Source organism: Nestor notabilis, unplaced genomic scaffold, assembly GCF_000696875.1.
Source record: "Nestor notabilis isolate BGI_N333 unplaced genomic scaffold, ASM69687v1 scaffold14761, whole genome shotgun sequence".
Lineage (NCBI taxonomy): Eukaryota > Metazoa > Chordata > Aves > Psittaciformes > Psittacidae > Nestor > Nestor notabilis.
The window spans coordinates 78,505-98,608 of record NW_009913533.1 but is presented as its reverse complement, the minus strand read 5'-3'; the positions used below and the strand labels follow the sequence as shown (position 1 = coordinate 98,608).

Below are 20,104 nucleotides of genomic sequence, written 5' to 3'. Positions count from 1 at the left end.
GGAAAAAAAGGGATTTTAGAGCAAAACCTGTCCTGGCTTTGAATGCAAAAGGAGCACAGCTAAAAAGATGGCATCATTTTTTTCATGTTTTCTTTTCCTTCAACACTTGGCAGAATTTGCTCTTCTAAAGTTGTTTTGTTTCGTTTTGTTTTTTTTTTCCCCCCTATAACAAATGCGTTGGGGTTTTTTGGTCCATTTCTTTGTGGAACATTTTATATCCTGAGTGTTCAGTGTGACTTTGCTTCATCAAACAGTTGCAATTATGATACCTTTATGAATAGTCACCATTAATTGCAGCTACCAGAACTTGAACTTTGAAAGAAAAATTCCAAATATTAGAAATTATATATGGTGTATTACCATTACTGGGTTTTGTTGGGTTATTTTTACTCCCCATGGGAAATTGTAGGTCTCTGTCCTTTTTGTCCAAAACCAACCAAATCTTTTTTTTGCTTTAGCGTTAATGGTGGCAGTGCTGGTAAGATAGAAATGAAGTACATCAGTTAGAAGAAAACACTGTGTTGGAGGGGAAAAACTGTGGAAGTTTCCAGTATTTTTGATTTCAGTTCATTAGCTGGAAAAACTTCTTAGCTTTTACATCTCATAATTATATAGCTTATTAAAACATTGTGGACCATTTTTTTAGATTGCTTTCATTGAATATGGAGTATATGAACCAAGTAGCTGTTGTACATTAATGCTGTTTTACATATGTATTCAAGGTGTTGGAGAGAATGCATGTGCAAAGAAAAGTCATGAAAAGTACCTCATTGCTTTGAAAGGCTCTGGACTGGCATTTCCTGAGGATAAAATTGCATGTGGTATGCAGGAACAAGGAGCTGGAACTAGCACATTATCAGTTCAAGGTTTGTGTAGAAAAATACCTTGAGAAGATTTTACTATTGCTGCTTTTTATGTAAATTGTTTTTTTAGTTTTTTTAAAACAAACAAAACGAACAAGAAACAACCCAAACCAAATCTTACTGAAACTTAAGCTTTCACCTGTTATTTAGTGCACCTCCAAATTAGAGGACTCATTTTAATTGTGTCAACAAAGCTAAACATATTAACTTTTTGTTGCTAATATACTAAGCATCATTTCCCAGTCATAGCATTAGTGGAATTTGAGTAGGCAAGATGAAATTGCTCATAGTGGAATTTTGTCACTGCAACTAAGTTAAGCCCCCTATTCTTGCAAAAGTGCTGTGGATTTTTTTTCATCACTGAAGGCCATCAGAGTTTTCTGCAATTTCTGAAAGAACACATCTCCGTTAACTCAGTATGTTGAAGTTTGTATTGATTTTGTTTTGATTGGAAATCTTACTCCAACTTCTCAGTCCACTGCTGTGTATCTTTTAAAAAAAGTTAATGTAGTGTTTCATTTCATACTGGCTCATTAAATATCATAAACTCGTTTCAGTTTAAGACTTTCAAAAGGAATATCTGAATTTTTTTATTTCAAAAGGTTTAGCAGGTGCTACAGCAACATCAGGACAAGGGGATTCTTCAGATGAGGTGAGACTGTTTTTAAAGACTATAATGAACTGCAATGGAGTATTAAATGGAGAGAATGCTTGCAGCCAAATCCCACAAACCTTAACTCTTCTATCTACCACATATTCTCTCAATTTTAATGATTAGAAATAATTGAGATATAAATGAATAGATATTATGCCTTTGATTTACTAAGGACCTCTTGAAAAATCCTTCTTTTTGCAAATAGCATTTCAGTTTAATATATGCGTGTAATGTAGAAGAAACTTGTGTAGGTAGTTCAAAAATCACTATCAAGTAAATTGGGCTTGGTTAAAGCTAACTTAAAGCATGTGATTCTGTGAATGGTGTTAGCAGTTTTTGGCACTTGAGAATCCAGCTGAACTGGTGATAGCAGCAGTGAGAATTTCTTTGTAGATAAATTCCCATGTGTAGACTTGACCTTACTTAATAAACACATTGAGTGGGAGTGAAAAGGAGGGAATCTCCTTTAAGATTGAGCTGTAATAAATACATGAAATTTAAGGAGGGAAGTTTAATTCAGGTAGAATTACTGTATCAATTTATTCTCAGGTGTTGGTTTGGGTTTTTTTCTCCTACTATTTAAAACCCAATTTCAACTAGTAAGTCTTGGCAGCCGTTCTTGTAGGGTAGTATAACAAACTTGAAATAATACTAAGTGTAGTTTTTGTAGGATCTTTGCTTATGTTGAATTTTGTGTGAACAAGTATTGAAGTCAAACCAATTGTTTGTGTATGTCTAAAACAGTTGTATTACTTGTTTGCCTCTGTCACGAGCACAACAGCATCTGTTACGCTTTCAGCAGTGCTATTTATAATTTGGCATTTTTCAAAGTATTGCTTGCTGTTTTTTCACCATCACTTGACAAATAAACAAACAAACCCAAACAAACCCAAAACCAACCACAAAAGACTGCTGACTGTCACTTTTAAGGACCATGAAAGAAGAAGGTAATTTAAGTTAATGTTAATAACCTCAAGTAGTACTTCCAAATAAACTTTCAATGGCTCAGTGTGCTTCTTTCTGTTTTACTCCTGTAAGTGATGAGGAGAGGGGAATAAACTGAAATTGTTCAGAGTCTGAAGAGAGATTGGATATTGCTGGTATTTCTTTTGTGACAGAAGTCCAAGAGGGAGGCAGAGACAGATGGATTTTAGGGAGAATAAATTTTTTTATAAGGAAATTTTTTTTTTTTTTTTTTTCCCCAAGGAAAAGATATTTGAAGAGTAAAAAAAAGGGAGGAATTACAGCAACTGCATTATAACTTGATAGTTAAAGATACCTATTGTGTAGAGATTTTTCTTTCTGATCTCCAGGGTAAAAAGGTATTTTATTATGTTACTGCAGATGTGAGTTTCCTAGATTGAAATTCTACATACAGTCACATATCTGGAATCAATTTTAAAATGTTAATTAAATTATTAAGGTACATTGTAAAAAAGCACAAGAGCTTGTTTTGAAATCTTTATTTAGAAAATTTGTAAAAAAGAATGAGGAAGTAACATACAGCTAAAACATTAAGCACTCAAAAATGAGATGTTTCTTAGTATGTATTTTCACTTCTGAATTTTCCTTTCGTATCTTCAATAAAATCACATTGATACAGTATGGGATGCAATTAAAAATAATGTCAACCCTCAGTTGGTGGCATCTCTGGGGAAAGTGATTTTTTTATTTGCAGTTTTTTTCCTAATAATGGTCTGCTTGACAAATATGAATTGCTGAAAATAAGTCCAGTCCTTTCATCCAAAAGCCAAACCAGAACTGTGCAGGTAGAAGGCTGAAATGCTTATTAGAAAAATGTTACTCGAGAAAGCAGAAAAAAGTTACCTTGTTTTGACTTCTCTTCCTCTACCCTGCCCTCCCTTGTAAGTCATAAAGAGTATATAGAGCTTTTGTAATGCTTTTTTATACTCTCTTATAGCAGAGTAAAACTGTGTTCTAATGAAGAAGTGTGGCAAGAGTACACTTTTAACTGGATTTTCTTCCTCTGGTATTTAAGATGAATTTATAAAGGTTAATGTTTTTTCTTACCAAGTGAGTCTTAAATGTAGCATTGTTTCACAGATGAAAGGCTAGATTACAAAATTTACATAGGCTACAAATTAGAGCAGTGCTTCTGCAGGGTACAAAATAGCTTGAAAAGTTTTGCATAGTTTGGTAGTTAGTTTCACTTCTACAATAGTAGATGGTTCTAAGCTAAAAATAAATCTGAAGGATCGATTTATCCTGAGATTGTTGTGGGTTGTTCCTCCCACCCAGTAGTATAGGCTCACTTGTGCTTTATTTCTCAGATGGTTTCTGTTCCATCCTGTAGTATTGTGTAGAGAACTCACCATTAGTTTCTTTTGTTAGCTTTTCTTTCTCATGTTTTCCTTTTGTGAAAAAGGAGAAAAAAAAGTCTTGTCTAAACCTGTCCTCCTACTTAAGAAATTTTTATGTTCTGAGGAATCACTTTTACCACAGTGACGAATGAACCTTTTTGGACATCTCTTTTTGGCTGCCCTTGTAGTGTATTGAGCACCGAATGCTGTATTACTCAGTTAATACACTTATTGGCTCCAATTGCTGTTTAATGTAATCATAAAAAATCAATTTATGGTATATAATATTTAAAGTTTATTATTTGCCTTTACAACAGATGTGGCACACCATAGGCATATTGCTAAATATTATGTTAAATAAACCTACATAGATCTTTGCTGTTATCCAGGTATATTTACACAGCATTGTCCAATGGGTAAAAATAAGGTGTTTTGCTTAGTTATTCTCTTACTTTTTATCCCTGGGCTTGTCAGACACCATGTGACCTAGCACTCTCAATCTCACGGCTGTTAGAACTCCTGCACTGACATTAAGATGTAATCCTACCTTACTGAAGCAATGGAAGCCAACTGTCTAACATTGTGGAGGGGAAAAAGAGAGTTCTCACAAAAGCATTTCTCATAAGTCACTCAATTTTTCTTCTTTTTATTAAAATAACTTCAAAAGTTGCAATAAAGACTGTTAGATGTTTATGTTTTTCTCATACTGCATTTTATTTGCCAGAGCAGTGATGTTGGAGGCTATAATCCAGCACATTAATCACAAATGGTATACACAAACGCATTATTTTCTGGTTAAGGCCCCTCTAAGAATTTTCTGGATTAACTGAGACTGCTGAAGCAGTCTTGAGACTTCCAGCTATCAACTTTCTAGCTACAGGAATTTAGGTGCCTCTTCTTCAGTCTTCTTCAGAATTGACTGGCTCCCAGTTGCAGTGCAAAAGTAGCATGTGTTCACAAAGACCACAGGACACCTAAAAGTTCAAATGTGTGTCCATCTTAAAATGAATCTTCAGATGAAGGTACTGAAAAGATAGGAAAATACAGGCTTTTCATGAATATGAAACTTTTGGTCAGTTCTTGGATATAAAATATGAATTTCTCCCCAGGGAAGGACAATAACTTCCTGAGTATCAGGTTCTTTATCATTGTAGTGAAGTTTGGAATAAAATACGGCATTTGCTAAGAGGAGAATGATATTGATGACTTAGTTTTAATAGTAGGTATCTGCATTAATTATCTCTAATTTTACTCGATCCAGTAGGAATCTTTATTTCCACTGTTGGATTAGGACTACCATTGTTGGTGAAGATCCATGCAGCATTTAATATAGTCTTGTAATATCACATTCTTTTATAACACCTAGTGTTAGATTTTGTAAAGTGGTGGTGATGATGTTTTTAACTTGCACTGCATTTTGGAACCTTTAATATTCTGTTTGCAGAGTGCCTTGAAAGCTTCAGATGACAAGTGCTTGTGTAAAGTGTTTCCATTATTCTGTAGGGAACAAGCAGTTAGAATTCAGCAATTAGACTTGACCTCTTAAAGGTGTCAAAAATACTTCATTCTTGCATCAAAACTTCATATTGATTAGAAAATGTATAGCTAATTGCCTGTGTTGCCAACTCTAACAGTCAACATGTTGGCTAATTTTTCTTTTGGGAAGCAAAAACCCCAAATTGTACAGATGAATGAGGTGAAACCTTGGATGTGCAACAGTTAAGTTTTTTGTAGTGCTAAACATTTTTGTAGCAATCAGTTTCAGAAATCAAAGCAAGAAACCTTATGAAATTAATTAAATAGATGAAGATGTCTGAACTTGCAGATAATAATGTTGCCTGTAGGGTTAAAAAGGCAATTTAAAAAAGATGTGCTTGTTTTTCTACTGAGTTGCATGGAGTCCACTGGTTCCTGTGAACAGTAAAAGTAGTTTTCTGGTAAGAGTGTATTTGGGGATTTTCTGTTTTAGCTTGATAGTTAAACCAGAATTTTAAGAGCATACCATCTCTTGGCAATAGCATTCTAAATATACCATTATCAATTTTTTAAACTCTTCAGGAGGACCAGGATGGTAGCCAAGGTGTGGGCAAGCGCAAGAGGGTGAAACTAAGCAGCACCACCAAAGGTATTTATAAAGTACTGATCTCAGTTTATCATACTTGCTTTTTGTCTATCTTAAAAATTATGTAGGGATATCCATTCACTTCCCAAGCACTGGAGTGCTGCATGTGACAGGTATTAAGCATAGCAAAATCTAAAAAAGAATAGCAAGTGAAATTGTGGTAATTGGCAACTTTCCCTTGAGTGAGTACCACTGTCTGGGACTGTCTTTGACCAGTCATTTTGTCACCTTCATGTCGTAAGTCGACCTCTAAAAATTCGTCCCATTTTCACTGTGTGGCTGGCAAGGTTGCAACACAGCTTAGCAAGCAAGATGTTGATGTATTTGTTCTTAACAAGTATTTTTTTCATTATGCCCCTGTACAGTATGGTTGTGTTCTCAGGCAGGCAAGAATGGTTCACTCTGGTTCTGGCTGGTCTTTGTCTACCTTTCTAGTGATGTTTAAGAAAAGAGACTTGAATGAAGTCCTGTTTGAAACCACTCCATTATTTTCCTAGGTTGAAATTAGTCCTCTCTGCAATTTCTAGTCCAACATGAGCAGCACTTACATTGAGGTCAGTGCAAGTTCTAATTCAAGAATGGCCACAGGCTAGAGGCAAGGTAGCCCTATCCTGTGCTTGTCCTTGTCAATTTTTTGTGCTGAAGTGTTTAGTAATAGTATTTAAAATACTATTTTTATTTAAATAAGAGCACTTTTTGTTTTTGTGGGGGTTTTATTTTGTTGGTTTTAATTATGAGTATCAAGAGGCTGATAAAGAAAGCACAAAGAAATTGCAAGTCTTGAGAAAAGAACATTCAGGTGGAAAACCTTCAGGTGAAGGCTGGAATAAAATTTCTGGAAAGGCTTTGAGTTGATGGTTTGGAACTTGAATTTGAAGTGCAAGGGTTCATGAGGTCAGTAAAGAATTTGGAAGGTGGTGTGAGGAGTATGGGAAAGCAGGATTGTTTCTGGTGGTTTCAGATTGAAGGAAAAAGATTGGGAAGCTGGAAAAACAGCTAAATGGGCAAGAGGGGTGTTAAGAGGTGATCTTAGAAATAGTGTGTGAAAGATTGTGGCAGAGAATAACAGTGTGGAAGAGGAGGTAGTTGGAGGAGTGCAGGAAACTTGCAGACATCCAAGGAAAGCTCTCTTACTTGAATTTTTGAGGCTGTTGTCTAAAAGAGAAGTTTAGAGTCAGGTAACTGAGTCAGGTAGGGAAAAAAAAGAAGTGTGTTTCTGATTCATAATAACTGATTATGGGAAATAGGCAGGGAGGAAGCTCAGTTTTAGAAGCTGCCAGATCTGAAAACCAGTATCAGCAATGGCATTTCAGGAAAAGGGGTTCTTTAATTCAACATTTCATTTCCCCCCAGGGTTGTAGTCTTCCCCCTCTGAGGCATCCCAACATGGACTGTGCTCATGATGTTGATAGCTTCTAATATCAGCCCCAGAGGAGGGAGTCTGCCAATGGGGGAAGGGTAAGTATCTGTTTTTATTAAATATTGAATAGTTTTCTGAAGTTTTCAGTATTCATATTTTATGTCCAATAGGGTATAAAATAAGAGTATGAAAAGAAAATTTTAGAAAACTGAGTATTGAATAAAAACAGATTTACCTTTTCCGTATAAGCAGACTCCCAGTCCCATCCTAGGTCTCTAGTGGTACTGTCTTCATAGAGGCTTATTTATATGCTGGGATATCTTGGAATGCAAGGCTCATGTTCCAGAGAGATGTTTACAACAGTTGGAAGGGTTTTCTGTGGCACTAGGAAAGAATAAAAGGTGTCATTAAAAAAATACAGGTTTTATGCTGACGTTCACTGATACAGGTATGGGACTGAGTATTGAGAGGATTTTTATTTTACTCTTTCAAGATCTGCATCCATCCAAAATACCAGATGCTTAAGATAATTCTAAAACCACAGGCACTACTGACTTATTTTTGTAATTATTATTTGTTGAAATAAATTAAAAATCATGTGGCACTTTTCACAAGAGCAGGGACATTACTCCCAGTGTTCTTGACAAATTTTCCAACTTGGGTAAGAGCGTTCTGCCTACTTAAATTCTGTAGCAGGTATAAGTGTATATATATTCTGTCCCTGCCTGAAACTGCTGCAGTCAGTTTCAGGACAGAGCCTTGGGCGACATAGTTTAATGCGCGGTGTCCCTGCTTATGGCAGGGGGGGTGGAACTAGATGATTTTAAAGTCCTTTCCAACCCTAACTATTCTATGATTCTATAAAGAATTTGGTATGTGCTGTTCAATTATGATACGTGTTAGAGAAAGGTGCACATGAGTGACAGATGAGGTGGTGTGCCACTTGTCTCCATGCCTGGTGTTCTCACTCAGGGGTATTTGGCATGTGCCTAAACCTGTGGTGTCTGTTCTGTGGATAGAGGACTTCAGTCTGCCTGGCTACCAAGCTTTCATGGGCACTAAAATATCATACACAATTTCTTAACAAGAGTTGAGGAAGAGAACATAAATGATCATCATATGTTTGCTGCAATAGGTGATGTGTAATACTTTACAAATACTTTAATATTAAAATATTTCATGATCCTTTGAAGGTAATTTTTTATTTTGGTGCTTGTAGAATGTGTTGAATAAAACATATTCTTATCTTTGTGTGGCTTGCTAGAGTCTTGAGGAGATCCCTAAAACTTAAATTATTTGACACTACTTATGATCTTTCGCAATTCCTGATATGTTTAGGCTGATTGGTCACTTGACTGGGGAACTCTGACCTTTGGCAATGGTGGAAATTTGAGGTAATTCCTGCTTAGGAAGTACTCAACTGCATATCCTGTTTAGCATAGGCAAGACGCTATCCAGTGCAGTGCCTGAAGCTGTCCTACTTCAGTGAAGTGGCAAGTCTTCAAGGCTAGATGATGTTCAGCTTAAGTGTTTTGAGTCTGTGCTGATGGGAACACAGTCCCATTGGAATATGGCATTTGGGGGGGTTCATGTGTGTGTGCGCATGTCCCAGGTCTAATCTATTTCTAGGTGTAAAGGAGCATTATTATCGTTATTTTTCTTTTAGTCCTTACAGGTTACAGGAGTGAACAATAGCTGTTGTAGTTTTAAATTATAAATAATCTCTTAGAAGAATGATGATAAAGACTCAGTGTTTTACTGTATTATTTTAAATGGAGTTAATACGATTTATGCTTTGTCAAGCCATAGTTTCATGGGCAGTTTATTCTAGCAGAGGTCAGTTTCCGCAGCTTTGCAATTGGGAAACTGATATGCTTAAAAACGTCACTGACAGAATAGAAAGATGGCTTGATTCCTACATAGGTACCCTACAGGGATGTACTGTCAGCATGAGTAGGGGTCAGAGTGAATGGCCAGGAGCTGAATGGGGAAAGATGAGACTCTCTCTTCTGGTACCATCAGGAGCTAGTGCCTGATTATCTGATTATGGGAATTTTTCCGTTTAAAAAAAACCCCAAACAATAGCCATCTAACAACTGTGTGGTTGGTCAGTCAGAACATGCGTTGCTTTAAAAATAACTGATACGTTATTGCTTCTATTTTGCTTGTTTAGAGCTTTATAAACAGAATGTGTTCTTAGGTGATAGAACTCATCACTTAATCAAATTGTATTTTGTTGTTTTGCTTTCTTAACTTAAGTTAAAGAGTAGTCTATAGGAATAGTTTCCCTCAATTAAGCGGCTCTGTAAATATTGTGCATATTGCTGTGATTCACTACAGTCGGTGGAGCTATTACAGTAAGGTGATGTGATTCAATGCAAACAGTGAAGACTAGACTCTGTGTGGTAGAATTGTATGAAATATTTTCATTGGCTTCTCTGCAAGGTCCTTTTTATTGTTATAGACTGACACTGCAGTGTTGGCCATGTTCATCTTCCCTGAGTTTTTTTAGAAAAATAAATATTTACAGAGTGCACAAAGATGTTCTTAGATTTTTGTTACTGAGTTTTATGCAAGACAGTGCAACTGCACTGCCATTGCTTTTAGTTTTCGTGATTATTACATTACACATCCCCTCCTCCAACCTTTTATGCAGATCAATCTATCATGGATGTTTTGAAGCATAAATGTTTTCTAGAAGAATTATTATTTTGGACAATAAAATACGAGTTTCCACAGAAGATGGTGACTTTCTTACTCAACATGCTGCCAGATCAAGATTATAAGGTACTCGCCTTACTTCATTCAAACTTAAAATGTCTTTACTTACTTTCATACTTACTGTGCCTTGCATGAGACCATATGTCTATATTTGAATAATAAGCAGTAAAATGCAGATATTTTTATATTGTTTTGAGTATTCTGTTGTAAGGTCTAAAGTGTATAGTATTTGAAGAGAAAAGTGAACAAAACAAGATGGATAATTCTGGAGCAGCAGTATTAATTTTGGTCTCACGGTTTGTTTTTTTCCTTTTTGGCTGTTAGTACTTATTTGCATGTGTTGGACCTTATTTTGGTTTATTTTACTTTGTAAATTAGGTTTTTATCAGGTAAAAGATGTGGATCAGCACTGAATGATTCTGTAGTGTGATATGACTGGTAAATAATTGCAGTGACTTTGTTCCTGTTGCAGCTGTCATAGGCAGTGGTTTCTCCGTATAGACCATTACAGTGTGAGTGTTCTTGCTGCAGCTATGCCCTAGGTGCTTTTGGCAGCCTTCCAGGTGCTTCCTTACAGAGCTTTGCAGTTGTCCGTACCAAGTGTCTCCTGGCATGGAGTCATGGATACTGGATGTCATCTTCCTGTTTTGAATCTTGGTGTGCAGCCAGGTTTGGTTGTTTGCTCTACATGTTCCCGAGACCTAGTATACATAGCAATCAGGCTTAACATTTTGCTCTGATCATGTCATACCTTTAAGCCATGCAAATATTTTGGACCTTCTCGATTCCTGCTGGGGATTTGCAAAGATGAAGAAATCCTGAAGTCCAGGCATGCAGATTTCTTCAAAGATGTCTATTTATAATAGGACAGCCCTTTATTCATGCCCCCTTAAAACGCTGCTATATCAAAGCAAAGGATATGAAGATAACTTGGAAGGAAGAAAATGATAAGATACGGTCTTTCAGCAATATTCTGTCCAGGTCAAGACAGCAGTTTGATTTGGGCTGCCAGCACAGATTCGTCTTGGTCTTGGATTCAGCTATTACATGAGGAGATGTGAGGACTATCTTAACTGATGATCCCTTGTCATGAAGCTTCATATTTGGAGACCCGTGTGGACATACAGTTCTCCTGATCCATTGCCAACTAAACGCCTGCCTGTAAAAACACCCAACTGTTGGTAGCATGCAGAGGAATCTGGTAAGTGTTGCTAAGTTTACCTTTTTACTGTACTGCATAATAACAACACATGTTAATGATTATGAGGTCTTCTTTCCTTTGACAACAAGCCACAGTCTTCAGTGGCTTTCTTCGTTGTGTTCATAGTCTTCCTTCATTATGTACTTGGAAAGAGATCATGTTATATTTAGTTTCATAGAATCATAGAAGAGTTAGGGTTGGAAAGGACCTTAAGATCATCTAGTTCCAACCCCCCTGCCATGAGCAGGGACACCACACACTAAACTATGTCGCCCAAGGCTCTGTCCAGCCTGGCCTTAAACACCTCCAGGGTTGGAGCATTCACAACTTCCTTGGGCAACCTACTCCAGTGCCTCACCACCCTCACTGTAAAGAGCTTCTTCCTTATATCTAACCTAAAATTCCCCTGTTTAAGTTTAAATCCATTACCCCTTGTCCTACCACTACAGTCCCTAATGAAGAGTCCCTCCCCATCATCCTTGTAGGCCCCCTTCAGATACTGGAAGGCTGCTATGAGGTCTCCACTCAGCCTTCTCTTTTCCAGGCTGAACAGCCCCAACTTTCTCAGCCTGTCTTCATAAGGGAGGTGCTCCAGTCCTCTTACCATCCACATGGCCCTCCTCTGGACTTGCTCCAATAAATGTTCTCTAATGCTCTCTAATGGCTGCCACTTATGTCTGGAAATCAATCCATCTTTCACTTGTCAGCACAATAATGTTTAATAATGTTTTGTGTTGTTACCAATTTCATACTGTGTTTGATTAAAACAGTTAATTTCTATGTACAACCTTTATTCCTACCACAAATCCTAAGCATTTGGAATCTTTTAGAATCTGTGTTGAGTTTTTAATTGCTGTGACTAAAAGGTGTTTTTCAGTAGTAAGGAAACTCAGAGCAGGAAGTGTATCACACAGCAATATTAGGGAGGCAGTAACACCATTTTTTCCCAAGGTACCTGTGCTTTGTTGCAAAATTGTGTCAGTGACGCATGAATTTGTATCGTGTCTATGAGGATTGTGGCTCATTTACGGGGACTGGCTCTGCCTCTTACCAGTGTACAGAGAAAACATACCATTTTGGGATGAATTAGAAGAATGTTTTGTCTTTCAAGCTTCTCTTTAGCTTTTATGAAGGAAAAGCTTGTTTGCTGTTTAATCATGATGATTTCTCAAAACAGTAGGAACACCTGGAGGGATATAGATAGTTCCAGGTGATCTCTCAGCTCTCTGCTACTTTCTCCCATCCCATCTACACCACGTTTTTTTTCTGTCTCTGCTTTTGTGCAGTTGGTCTGATTCCTCATGAGCTGGTTTAGCTCATTAAATAATTTCCAATCATGATTTAATGAGCTAAATCAGCAGAATTCTGCTAGGTAGGTTTTCTGATAAACTGAGCAAGCTAGCCAGACACAGAGCTCAGAGCTGGCTACCTGTGTGTGTTCTGAAATTGCTGAAATCTCTGGCCTCTGGCGTAAACACAGTAGAGCTGACTGAATCCACTGCGCTATGTGCAGCAGTCAGTGAGCCACCAGCAATCTCTGTTGCACAGATTCGTTTTTAAATAGGAGCACAAACTTCTCTTTTTAGGATTCCCAGTATTGAAAAGGGGTGGGCCAAAACCCTGGGTTAACTTCCCCCCTTCCACCTTTTGCATTTGGGAGAGACAGCACATAACGATGTGGTCTTTGCCTTACAGGATTTGTGCCCAAGGCATCTGTTCCAGCACTGTCTGACATTTGAAGCTTTGAAGACTTACAAGTGAAGAAAAAGAAAACAGAAGAGAAATTTACCAGACCTTCTAGGAAAATAGAGGTGTTACAGCATGGGCAAGGTTTCTGACAAGAGATAAAACAAAAGGCCAGAGAAATAAAACTGACCTTCACATGACCAAGGAGAAAGCAAAGAAGGAAGCTGATGGAAGAGTGTAAATCATCTAAGAGCAGAGCCCTGCTGAAATCTGGAAAAGTAGAAGTAGAGAAATGCAGAAGCATCTGGTAGAGATAATTAATCAACAAACAATTATCAGAAATGCAGTGCCTCGTCAGGCACCTCCCATAGTGAACATTGAGGCAGCTATTACAGCAATAGGACTTCACTAACCTCTGGATATGCTGTTCTACGGATTCTGTAGAATATTTTTTCTATTGGAAATTTAGTTTTATCATGGCTCTCACCTGGCAGAGTTATCTGTTTCTTTGCATTGAGAAGATAAATATGGGAGATGGAAGTTCGAACTAAAACATGGGGTTGATGTTAGGCTTCTAGAAGTTTTGGGATCATTGAGTGGCCGCCAAGACAAAAGGCCAGATGAAAAAAATAACTTTGTTTTTGCATAGGCTAGAAATTTAGAAGCTGCATAAATTCTTACAGAGTTAATTAGTGAAGGTAATTAAATGTACAGAAAACATGTCTTAGGAAGCCACTTGCAAATGGTTGGAAGCTGAGTAAGTATTTGGAAAGACATGTTATGTAAATATCTGCATTCTTGTTCCATTCTTCATTTTTCCTTAGTTACATATATAGCTTTGGCAACTCAAAGATAGGATACTGAGCTGGATGGCCTGATTTGGCCTACTATGGTTATTTTTATATATGAAATGCAGTTTGCCACAGTATTTCAGTGTTTTAACTGTGGAAAGGATAATTTCTCCCTATCTTTCCTGGGTTCAGCTGTAGCAGTTATTCTTCTCCTTCCTAGTAGCTGGTGCAGTGCTGTGTTTTTGACTTCAGTCTGAGAACAAAGCTGATAACACCGATGGTTTTAGTTGTTGCTCAGTAATGTTTACTCTAACCAAGGACTTTCTCAGTCTCATGCTCTGCCAGGGAGGAGGGGAAGCCGGGAGGAAGCAGAGACAGGACACCTGACCCAAACTGGCCAAAGGGCTATTCCATACCACAGCACGTCATGCCCAGTATATAAACTGGGGGGAGTTACCCGGAAGGCCCAGATCGCTGCTCGGGTTGGGCTGGGTAGTGGTCGGTGGGTGGTGAGCAATTGTATTCTCTCCCCTTGTTATTTACCTTATCATTATTTTTATTGGTGGTAGCAGTAGTGGTTTGTATTATACCTTAGTTACTGGAGTGCTCTTATCTCAACCCATGGGAGTTACATTCCTCCGATTCTCCTTCCCATCCCTCTGGGAACAGGGAGAGTGAGTGAGCAGCTGTGTGGTTCTGAGTTACCGGCTGGGCTTAAACCACGACACTCTCAAGATTGGAAAGGATTGTGTTTGTTTAGCTTCAAAGTGAACATAGGAATAAAGCTTGTGTCATTTATTTAAGTGTATTATGGAGTCTCTATCATTATACTATATTGATAGTGAATCTACAGTACTTTTAGAAATTCACTATTATACACAAAGCACAAAAAGTTTTGATGAGTGCTGATTTTAAATAAATAAATACAACCAAAATTTGTCCTTTGAGAAGGACCATATTTTTACAATCATCTTGAGCACTCTGTTTAACAAGTAAAATGTAGTTCCTACATCTCAGAACCTGAGAATCCTATCTAAACATTATACGGTGTGAAGAAGTAATACAGAAATAAAGTATACTTTTTTTTTACTGGCAGCATTAATATGCTAACTTCTTAAAATATCAAATGTATCATTTGTGTCTGAGACGTAACATTAATAGCGTAAATATCGTAATGTTTGTTTTAAGTGTCATTGCCTGCGCTTAAAATTGTATCAAGCTTTAATTTAAAAGAAATCGTATAATAGAATGATACTGTATTAACTGTATAAAGGTATTGAGCAAATGTTGTTCCAAGAAAGCTTTAGCTGAAAATAATTACCCTTGAGCTGTGTGCCGTATGTAGAAGGCACTCAATTATTATAGTGTTTTCCATCATTGTGGACCAGTTAAAGGAAGGCAAGTTAAGCTGTGTTGTAGTGTTTCCTGCAGTGACATCCCCATCACCATCCTGGTCTGGTTTTTGCATGAGCAACTTTATTTTTGAGGTATTTGCTGGAAGAAGCAGTCTTTGTGTCCAACAACAGTGTTATGGCATCCTGATATTTTTGGAAATATTTTTGAAATGAGAATAACTTGGTAGTGCTGTAATAAAAATATGGGAGCACTGAGTCTGAGGCAGGAAAAATGAAGTATTGATTTGTATGCAGTCTGGTGAAAACACAGCTGTCTGAGGCTGGTTTTCATATTTCTGATTTTAAGCTTATAAAAGGTTAATATTCCCAGAAGGAAAAGGCAGGGGATTTTAGACTTTGGGCTGAAAATTTTCTGTGCTACACAGGTTGTATTATCTCTTCTTATGAAGCCAAGCAAGTCCAGATGGTGTTAATTCGGAACTTAAAGTACTGAGAAGTGAGTTCAAAGCTGGCAGATATGCACACAATATGTAAGCAGGGCAAAAGGTTGGTTTGCAAATCAATTTGAGGCTAATAGAGTGGGACAGGAAATTACACTAAGATTTATATCTACATGTATTGATACATTTAAATACCTGGTTTAAAAAACCCCAAACATTTGGTGAAGAATAGCAAAGCTTGCTATTTTCTTAATTTTTTTTTTTTTTTTTATTATTGGGGAGAAAGTGCTAAAAGTTTATTAAAAGAATATAGGATGTTGTGATAGCAAGTGGAATTCAGTGTTGAGATGTCATCTTTGACAGATGAATGAAAATCTCACTCCATGGGTAAATGAATGCAAAGTGATAAGGCAGCTGTATTAGGTACTACTAATCTCGCTGTTCATGGTGTATCATTTTTAGGACATCAGTCCCTGGTTTAGGATGAAAAAAAATTAGGATTAATTAATTATTAGACCTTTACTGCTTTTATAGGTAGGCTGAGACTTTATATTCCTGCTTTTTTTTATTGTTGGCTTTTTTTTGTTTGTTTTTGTTTTTTTGTTTGTTTTTTAATGTGGAAAGTATAGAATGAGAAGATTAGATTTTGGGATAAGGTAGTAAAATTGGAGGCAGTTACCCCTGTCTATAGATTGGTCTTTTCATGTGGGCTGTTTCTCAAAATTAGACATAGGATACTTAGACCATCAGTTTTGGTTTGTCATAGCAACTGGTGTTTCCCAGGGTATGCTGATAGTATTTTTGTAAAGGATTGTTTTATAATGAAAGCAAGCTGTGATTTTTTTTTTTTATTTTTTTTTTTGTATGGTGCTTGTTAACATCACAATTTCTTTGTAATTTACAGATTGCTTTTACAAAAACTTTTGTTCAGCATTATGCTTTTATTATGAAAACATTGAAGAAAAGCCATGAATCCGACACAATGTCTAATAGAATTGTGCATATCAGTGTTCAGTTGTTCAGCAATGAAGAGCTAGCACGTCAAGTAACAGAAGAATGTCAGCTGCTGGATATTATGGTCACTGTTCTGTTATATATGATGGAGAGTTGCCTTATTAAAAGTGAATTGCAAGGTAGGTTGATTTGCTTGTTTTGCTTATTTTCATGGATAGTAAATTGATCGTAGAGGAATTTAATTGCTTTCTTTAGTAGTCAATCTACCCTCCAACCTCTCCCCAAAAATGCACAGGTTCTAGCAAGATATGGTAGAGGCCAAGTCTCAAAATTTCCTGGAAGTACAGTTATCAAGAGTGACACTGATGTTCTATGCTTTGGTTTGTAGGGTTTTCTTTTGTAGGACTGTTACACAGTTAAGAATACAGAGGTGCTTCATTTATTTGGTCAAGTGTGTAAATAGTCTTTGTGAAGCTCATATTTGAGTGAGAAATTACTTATGCAGATTGAGACCCTTTACTAATTTAAAAATATTCTCAAAGTATTTCACCAGCTATTTGAAGTATTTACAAGTGTTTTAATTTTTCTCACCTGTGATTGTCTGAATAAAACTTGATAGAGAAGAATGATTTAATACTTTGGTTAACAGAATGGCAATTTGTATTAGTGTACACTGTGTAACTCTTCTAGTGAAAACAGCTGTCCTGTTTCTACCCTCCTTGTTTTACCTGTCCTTATCTGAAAATGGTGGCACAACAAATCTTGCTGACTTCTGCTTTTCATGCTCTTGTGTACCAGGACACTAATAGACCGCATACCTCTCAGCCCTCTTTATCCTAGTTTGAATTTGAAAATACTCTCTAGATAGGCTGACTGCTGCTGCCAAAGAAGTACTATCAACTTTTACAGGAAATTCTGATTTTTATTGTCTCAAGCATCCTTTGTCTCCAAGTCTATGTATGGCCTAATACAGAGCAACTGTACTGAAATGGGAAGTTGTCAGTCATCTAGCTAAAGAGTGCCCTCAGCTGCACTTCAGCATGAAAAATTTTTCTGTTGCCTTACATAGATTGCTTTACAGTATTCAGAGGAAAGTGTTGGTACTTTAACAGTTTGTATATGAAGTGACTTTTGCTAAACTAATGCCATATTGGTGAAATGTCATTTAAAACTACTTTTAAGCATCTACTGAATGTTACTGAATGCAGCCAAATAGAAAACGGTTGTAACTGTGATTAGACATTCTCTGAAGAAACTTCTTGATAATTAATTTTGTAAGCTGGAGCTGGTAAGTTAAATAATATCAGATATATTTGTAGTAGATTTGTGAGAAAAGACTTACCCCTGGAACAGCCATCCCAAGACATGAAGTTACCTTGTCGAAACTAAAAAGCACCAGAGATTTTTGTTAGCTAAGTCTCCATAATGGAATCTGTACAGTGTTCTTCAGTGTTTTCACTATACTGCCTCCTTACTGCTTTGTATAGAAGGGGTTGGGCATACTGTAAATTGACAGAAAAAAATTAATAAAATACTTTATTGTTTTCTTCCCTCCTCATATTCTCATTGTCCTTCTTTTGCAGTTCTGTGGGCTTGTATCTTGTGTCAGTTCAAGGTATCTCTCGTGATGCTGGAAATAGTGATAAGTCTGTTAGGAGTTTGTGCTGGTGAGACAGATGGAGAATTGTGTTTGTGCAGCTAGTGCAAGCAAATAGGTCATTTAGTATCTGAATGAGATGAAGTTTACAAATCTAGCCAACGGTTAGGTGGAGAAAACATGTTGGAGAGGAGCAAGGAGAACATGGAGCCAGGTTTAGTTTGCATTACTAACAGATCATAATTGTCTTTTGGATAGCTGACACATGTTAAAAGTATACAGTTCATGGAGGGTATTTGTGGATGCTAAGTGACAAACTCTTTTTACGAAACAGAGTTGACTGAGGAGCTGTGTTGATACCAACTTTGAAAGTGTTACTAGTTCAGCTTACTGCTCTCACATGCGGTGTGAAGAGGGGCAGATGCTGCAGCTGGCTCCCTAGGAAGATTTATGTCCTTAGGGTCTTAGAGATTTTTTTTCCCCACTCTTCCAGCATTTTACTTCTCCTGAACTTTTCATGGGAGAATTTCTACACCAAGGAACAGTTGTTTTGGTAATGATGCATCCTTTAAAGAAATCACCTCTTTGACCTTACGTTAACCCTGGCTTGTAGAGTGCTCTAGATAAGAGGCAATGCCACTGCCAATTTGAAGTATTGGTGGATTTGTCTAATCTATACTCAGGCAAAGAATCAGCAACATGTAACTTGGCTCTTTGCAGAGTCCTTCAGCAGGTTCAAGCAAAGTCAGCAGAGATGTTACCCTGTTCTTGGACAGGCTGTGTGAGCACATGGGAACCAGGCAGTTCAGCAACAAGACCTAGTTTCCTTTCTTTGCAGATGTACCACATAACATGTGAGATGAAAGAGTATTTGATCAACTGTGGCAGAGAAGTTTGAGAAGCTCAGCAGAGCACTTCTGGCCTCCTGTTCCTTTCTGTGCTTCAGTGTAATAGATAGGAGTCAGTCTTAAGACATGGAGCTCTATATTACCTTATGGTAAAAAGAAGGTATCTGTTCACAGTTGTGTGCAACTTTAGCAGTCTGTTTTTCAGGATGAAATCTCATTCGTTTTTCGGACTGTGCTGTGTTCTTGGGAAGTAAAACTTCTCAAGATCAAAATATTGTATGACTTCAATTTAGAAAACTGTTGACATAATAGGTAAGAGAGGAGTTTGGTTTTGTGATTTCCCCTTCCTTGGTACCAGTAAACCAACAAAATAAACAAACTCAGAGAAAGAGGAAAAACAAGTATTTTCTTCAGTAGTCACAACAAAGGACAGGGAAAAAGGCTTATATATACCAAAGGCAACCACTTCAGATGCAGATCTGCCTAATCAGCTGGAGACTGTAGTCTCTTAATAACAGTCTTTTAGCTGTGTCTGTGCTGTACTGATGACCCTTCTCACTGTGTAAAGAGTAACTACAAGAGTCCTTCAGTGTATTTCAGCTGGGCAAAAGCCATCGCCAGGGGCTGATCAGCAGATGCAAGATTCTTTTTTTCTGTTCACTTGAAATAGAATAGCAACTGACAGATAGGTTCTGGAAGTTATTTCCTCTTGGATTGTGAATTCAGGACCAGTCCTGTTTCCCTTCTGGTCTTTGCAGGGCTCCCTCTTACAAAAATCAGATAAAGAGATTTGTTTGACAGCCATAGAGAATGTACTTCTGTGCTTTGGGAGGGGGAGGAAAGACATCTACTCCCTGCACCCACCATTTCTTCTCTTCTTGTGGGAACCTTCTCCTGCCCTAGTCTCCGGAAGGCTGCATAAACCCTCTTTCTGTTCCAGATTCAGAGTGGAAATGCTTTTCTCTGCTCTCCTCAGACTCAACATACCAGTATAGATTTTGATACCAGATTCCTGTCTGAATGCTGTCAGGTAGCTTGCTTGCTGGAAGTGTGTCAAACTCAAAATACGTTTGAGATGTCCATAATAGGAATTGTATTTCTTGGTCTTTTTATACTTCTTGAGAGTATTCAAAGAAGACATAGCTGTGATGGTTTTACTAGTGCACTGCTTTTCCAAGGTTGCAATAAAG

The 20,104-nt window shown here is 37.3% G+C and overlaps 1 protein-coding gene across 1 annotated transcript in view; it reads left to right on the top strand.

Moving 5' to 3' along the window:
* UBR3 (ubiquitin protein ligase E3 component n-recognin 3 (putative)) overlaps positions 1-20,104 on the top strand; it is a 96,657-nt gene that overhangs the window by 1,707 nt on the left and 74,846 nt on the right. Inside the window, exons 3-7 of the mRNA XM_010023248.1 lie at positions 723-866; positions 1,466-1,515; positions 5,898-5,964; positions 9,978-10,108; positions 16,420-16,648. Of these exons, the coding sequence (XP_010021550.1) occupies positions 723-866; positions 1,466-1,515; positions 5,898-5,964; positions 9,978-10,108; positions 16,420-16,648 (621 nt within the window). The remainder of the gene's footprint in view (positions 1-722; positions 867-1,465; positions 1,516-5,897; positions 5,965-9,977; positions 10,109-16,419; positions 16,649-20,104) is intronic.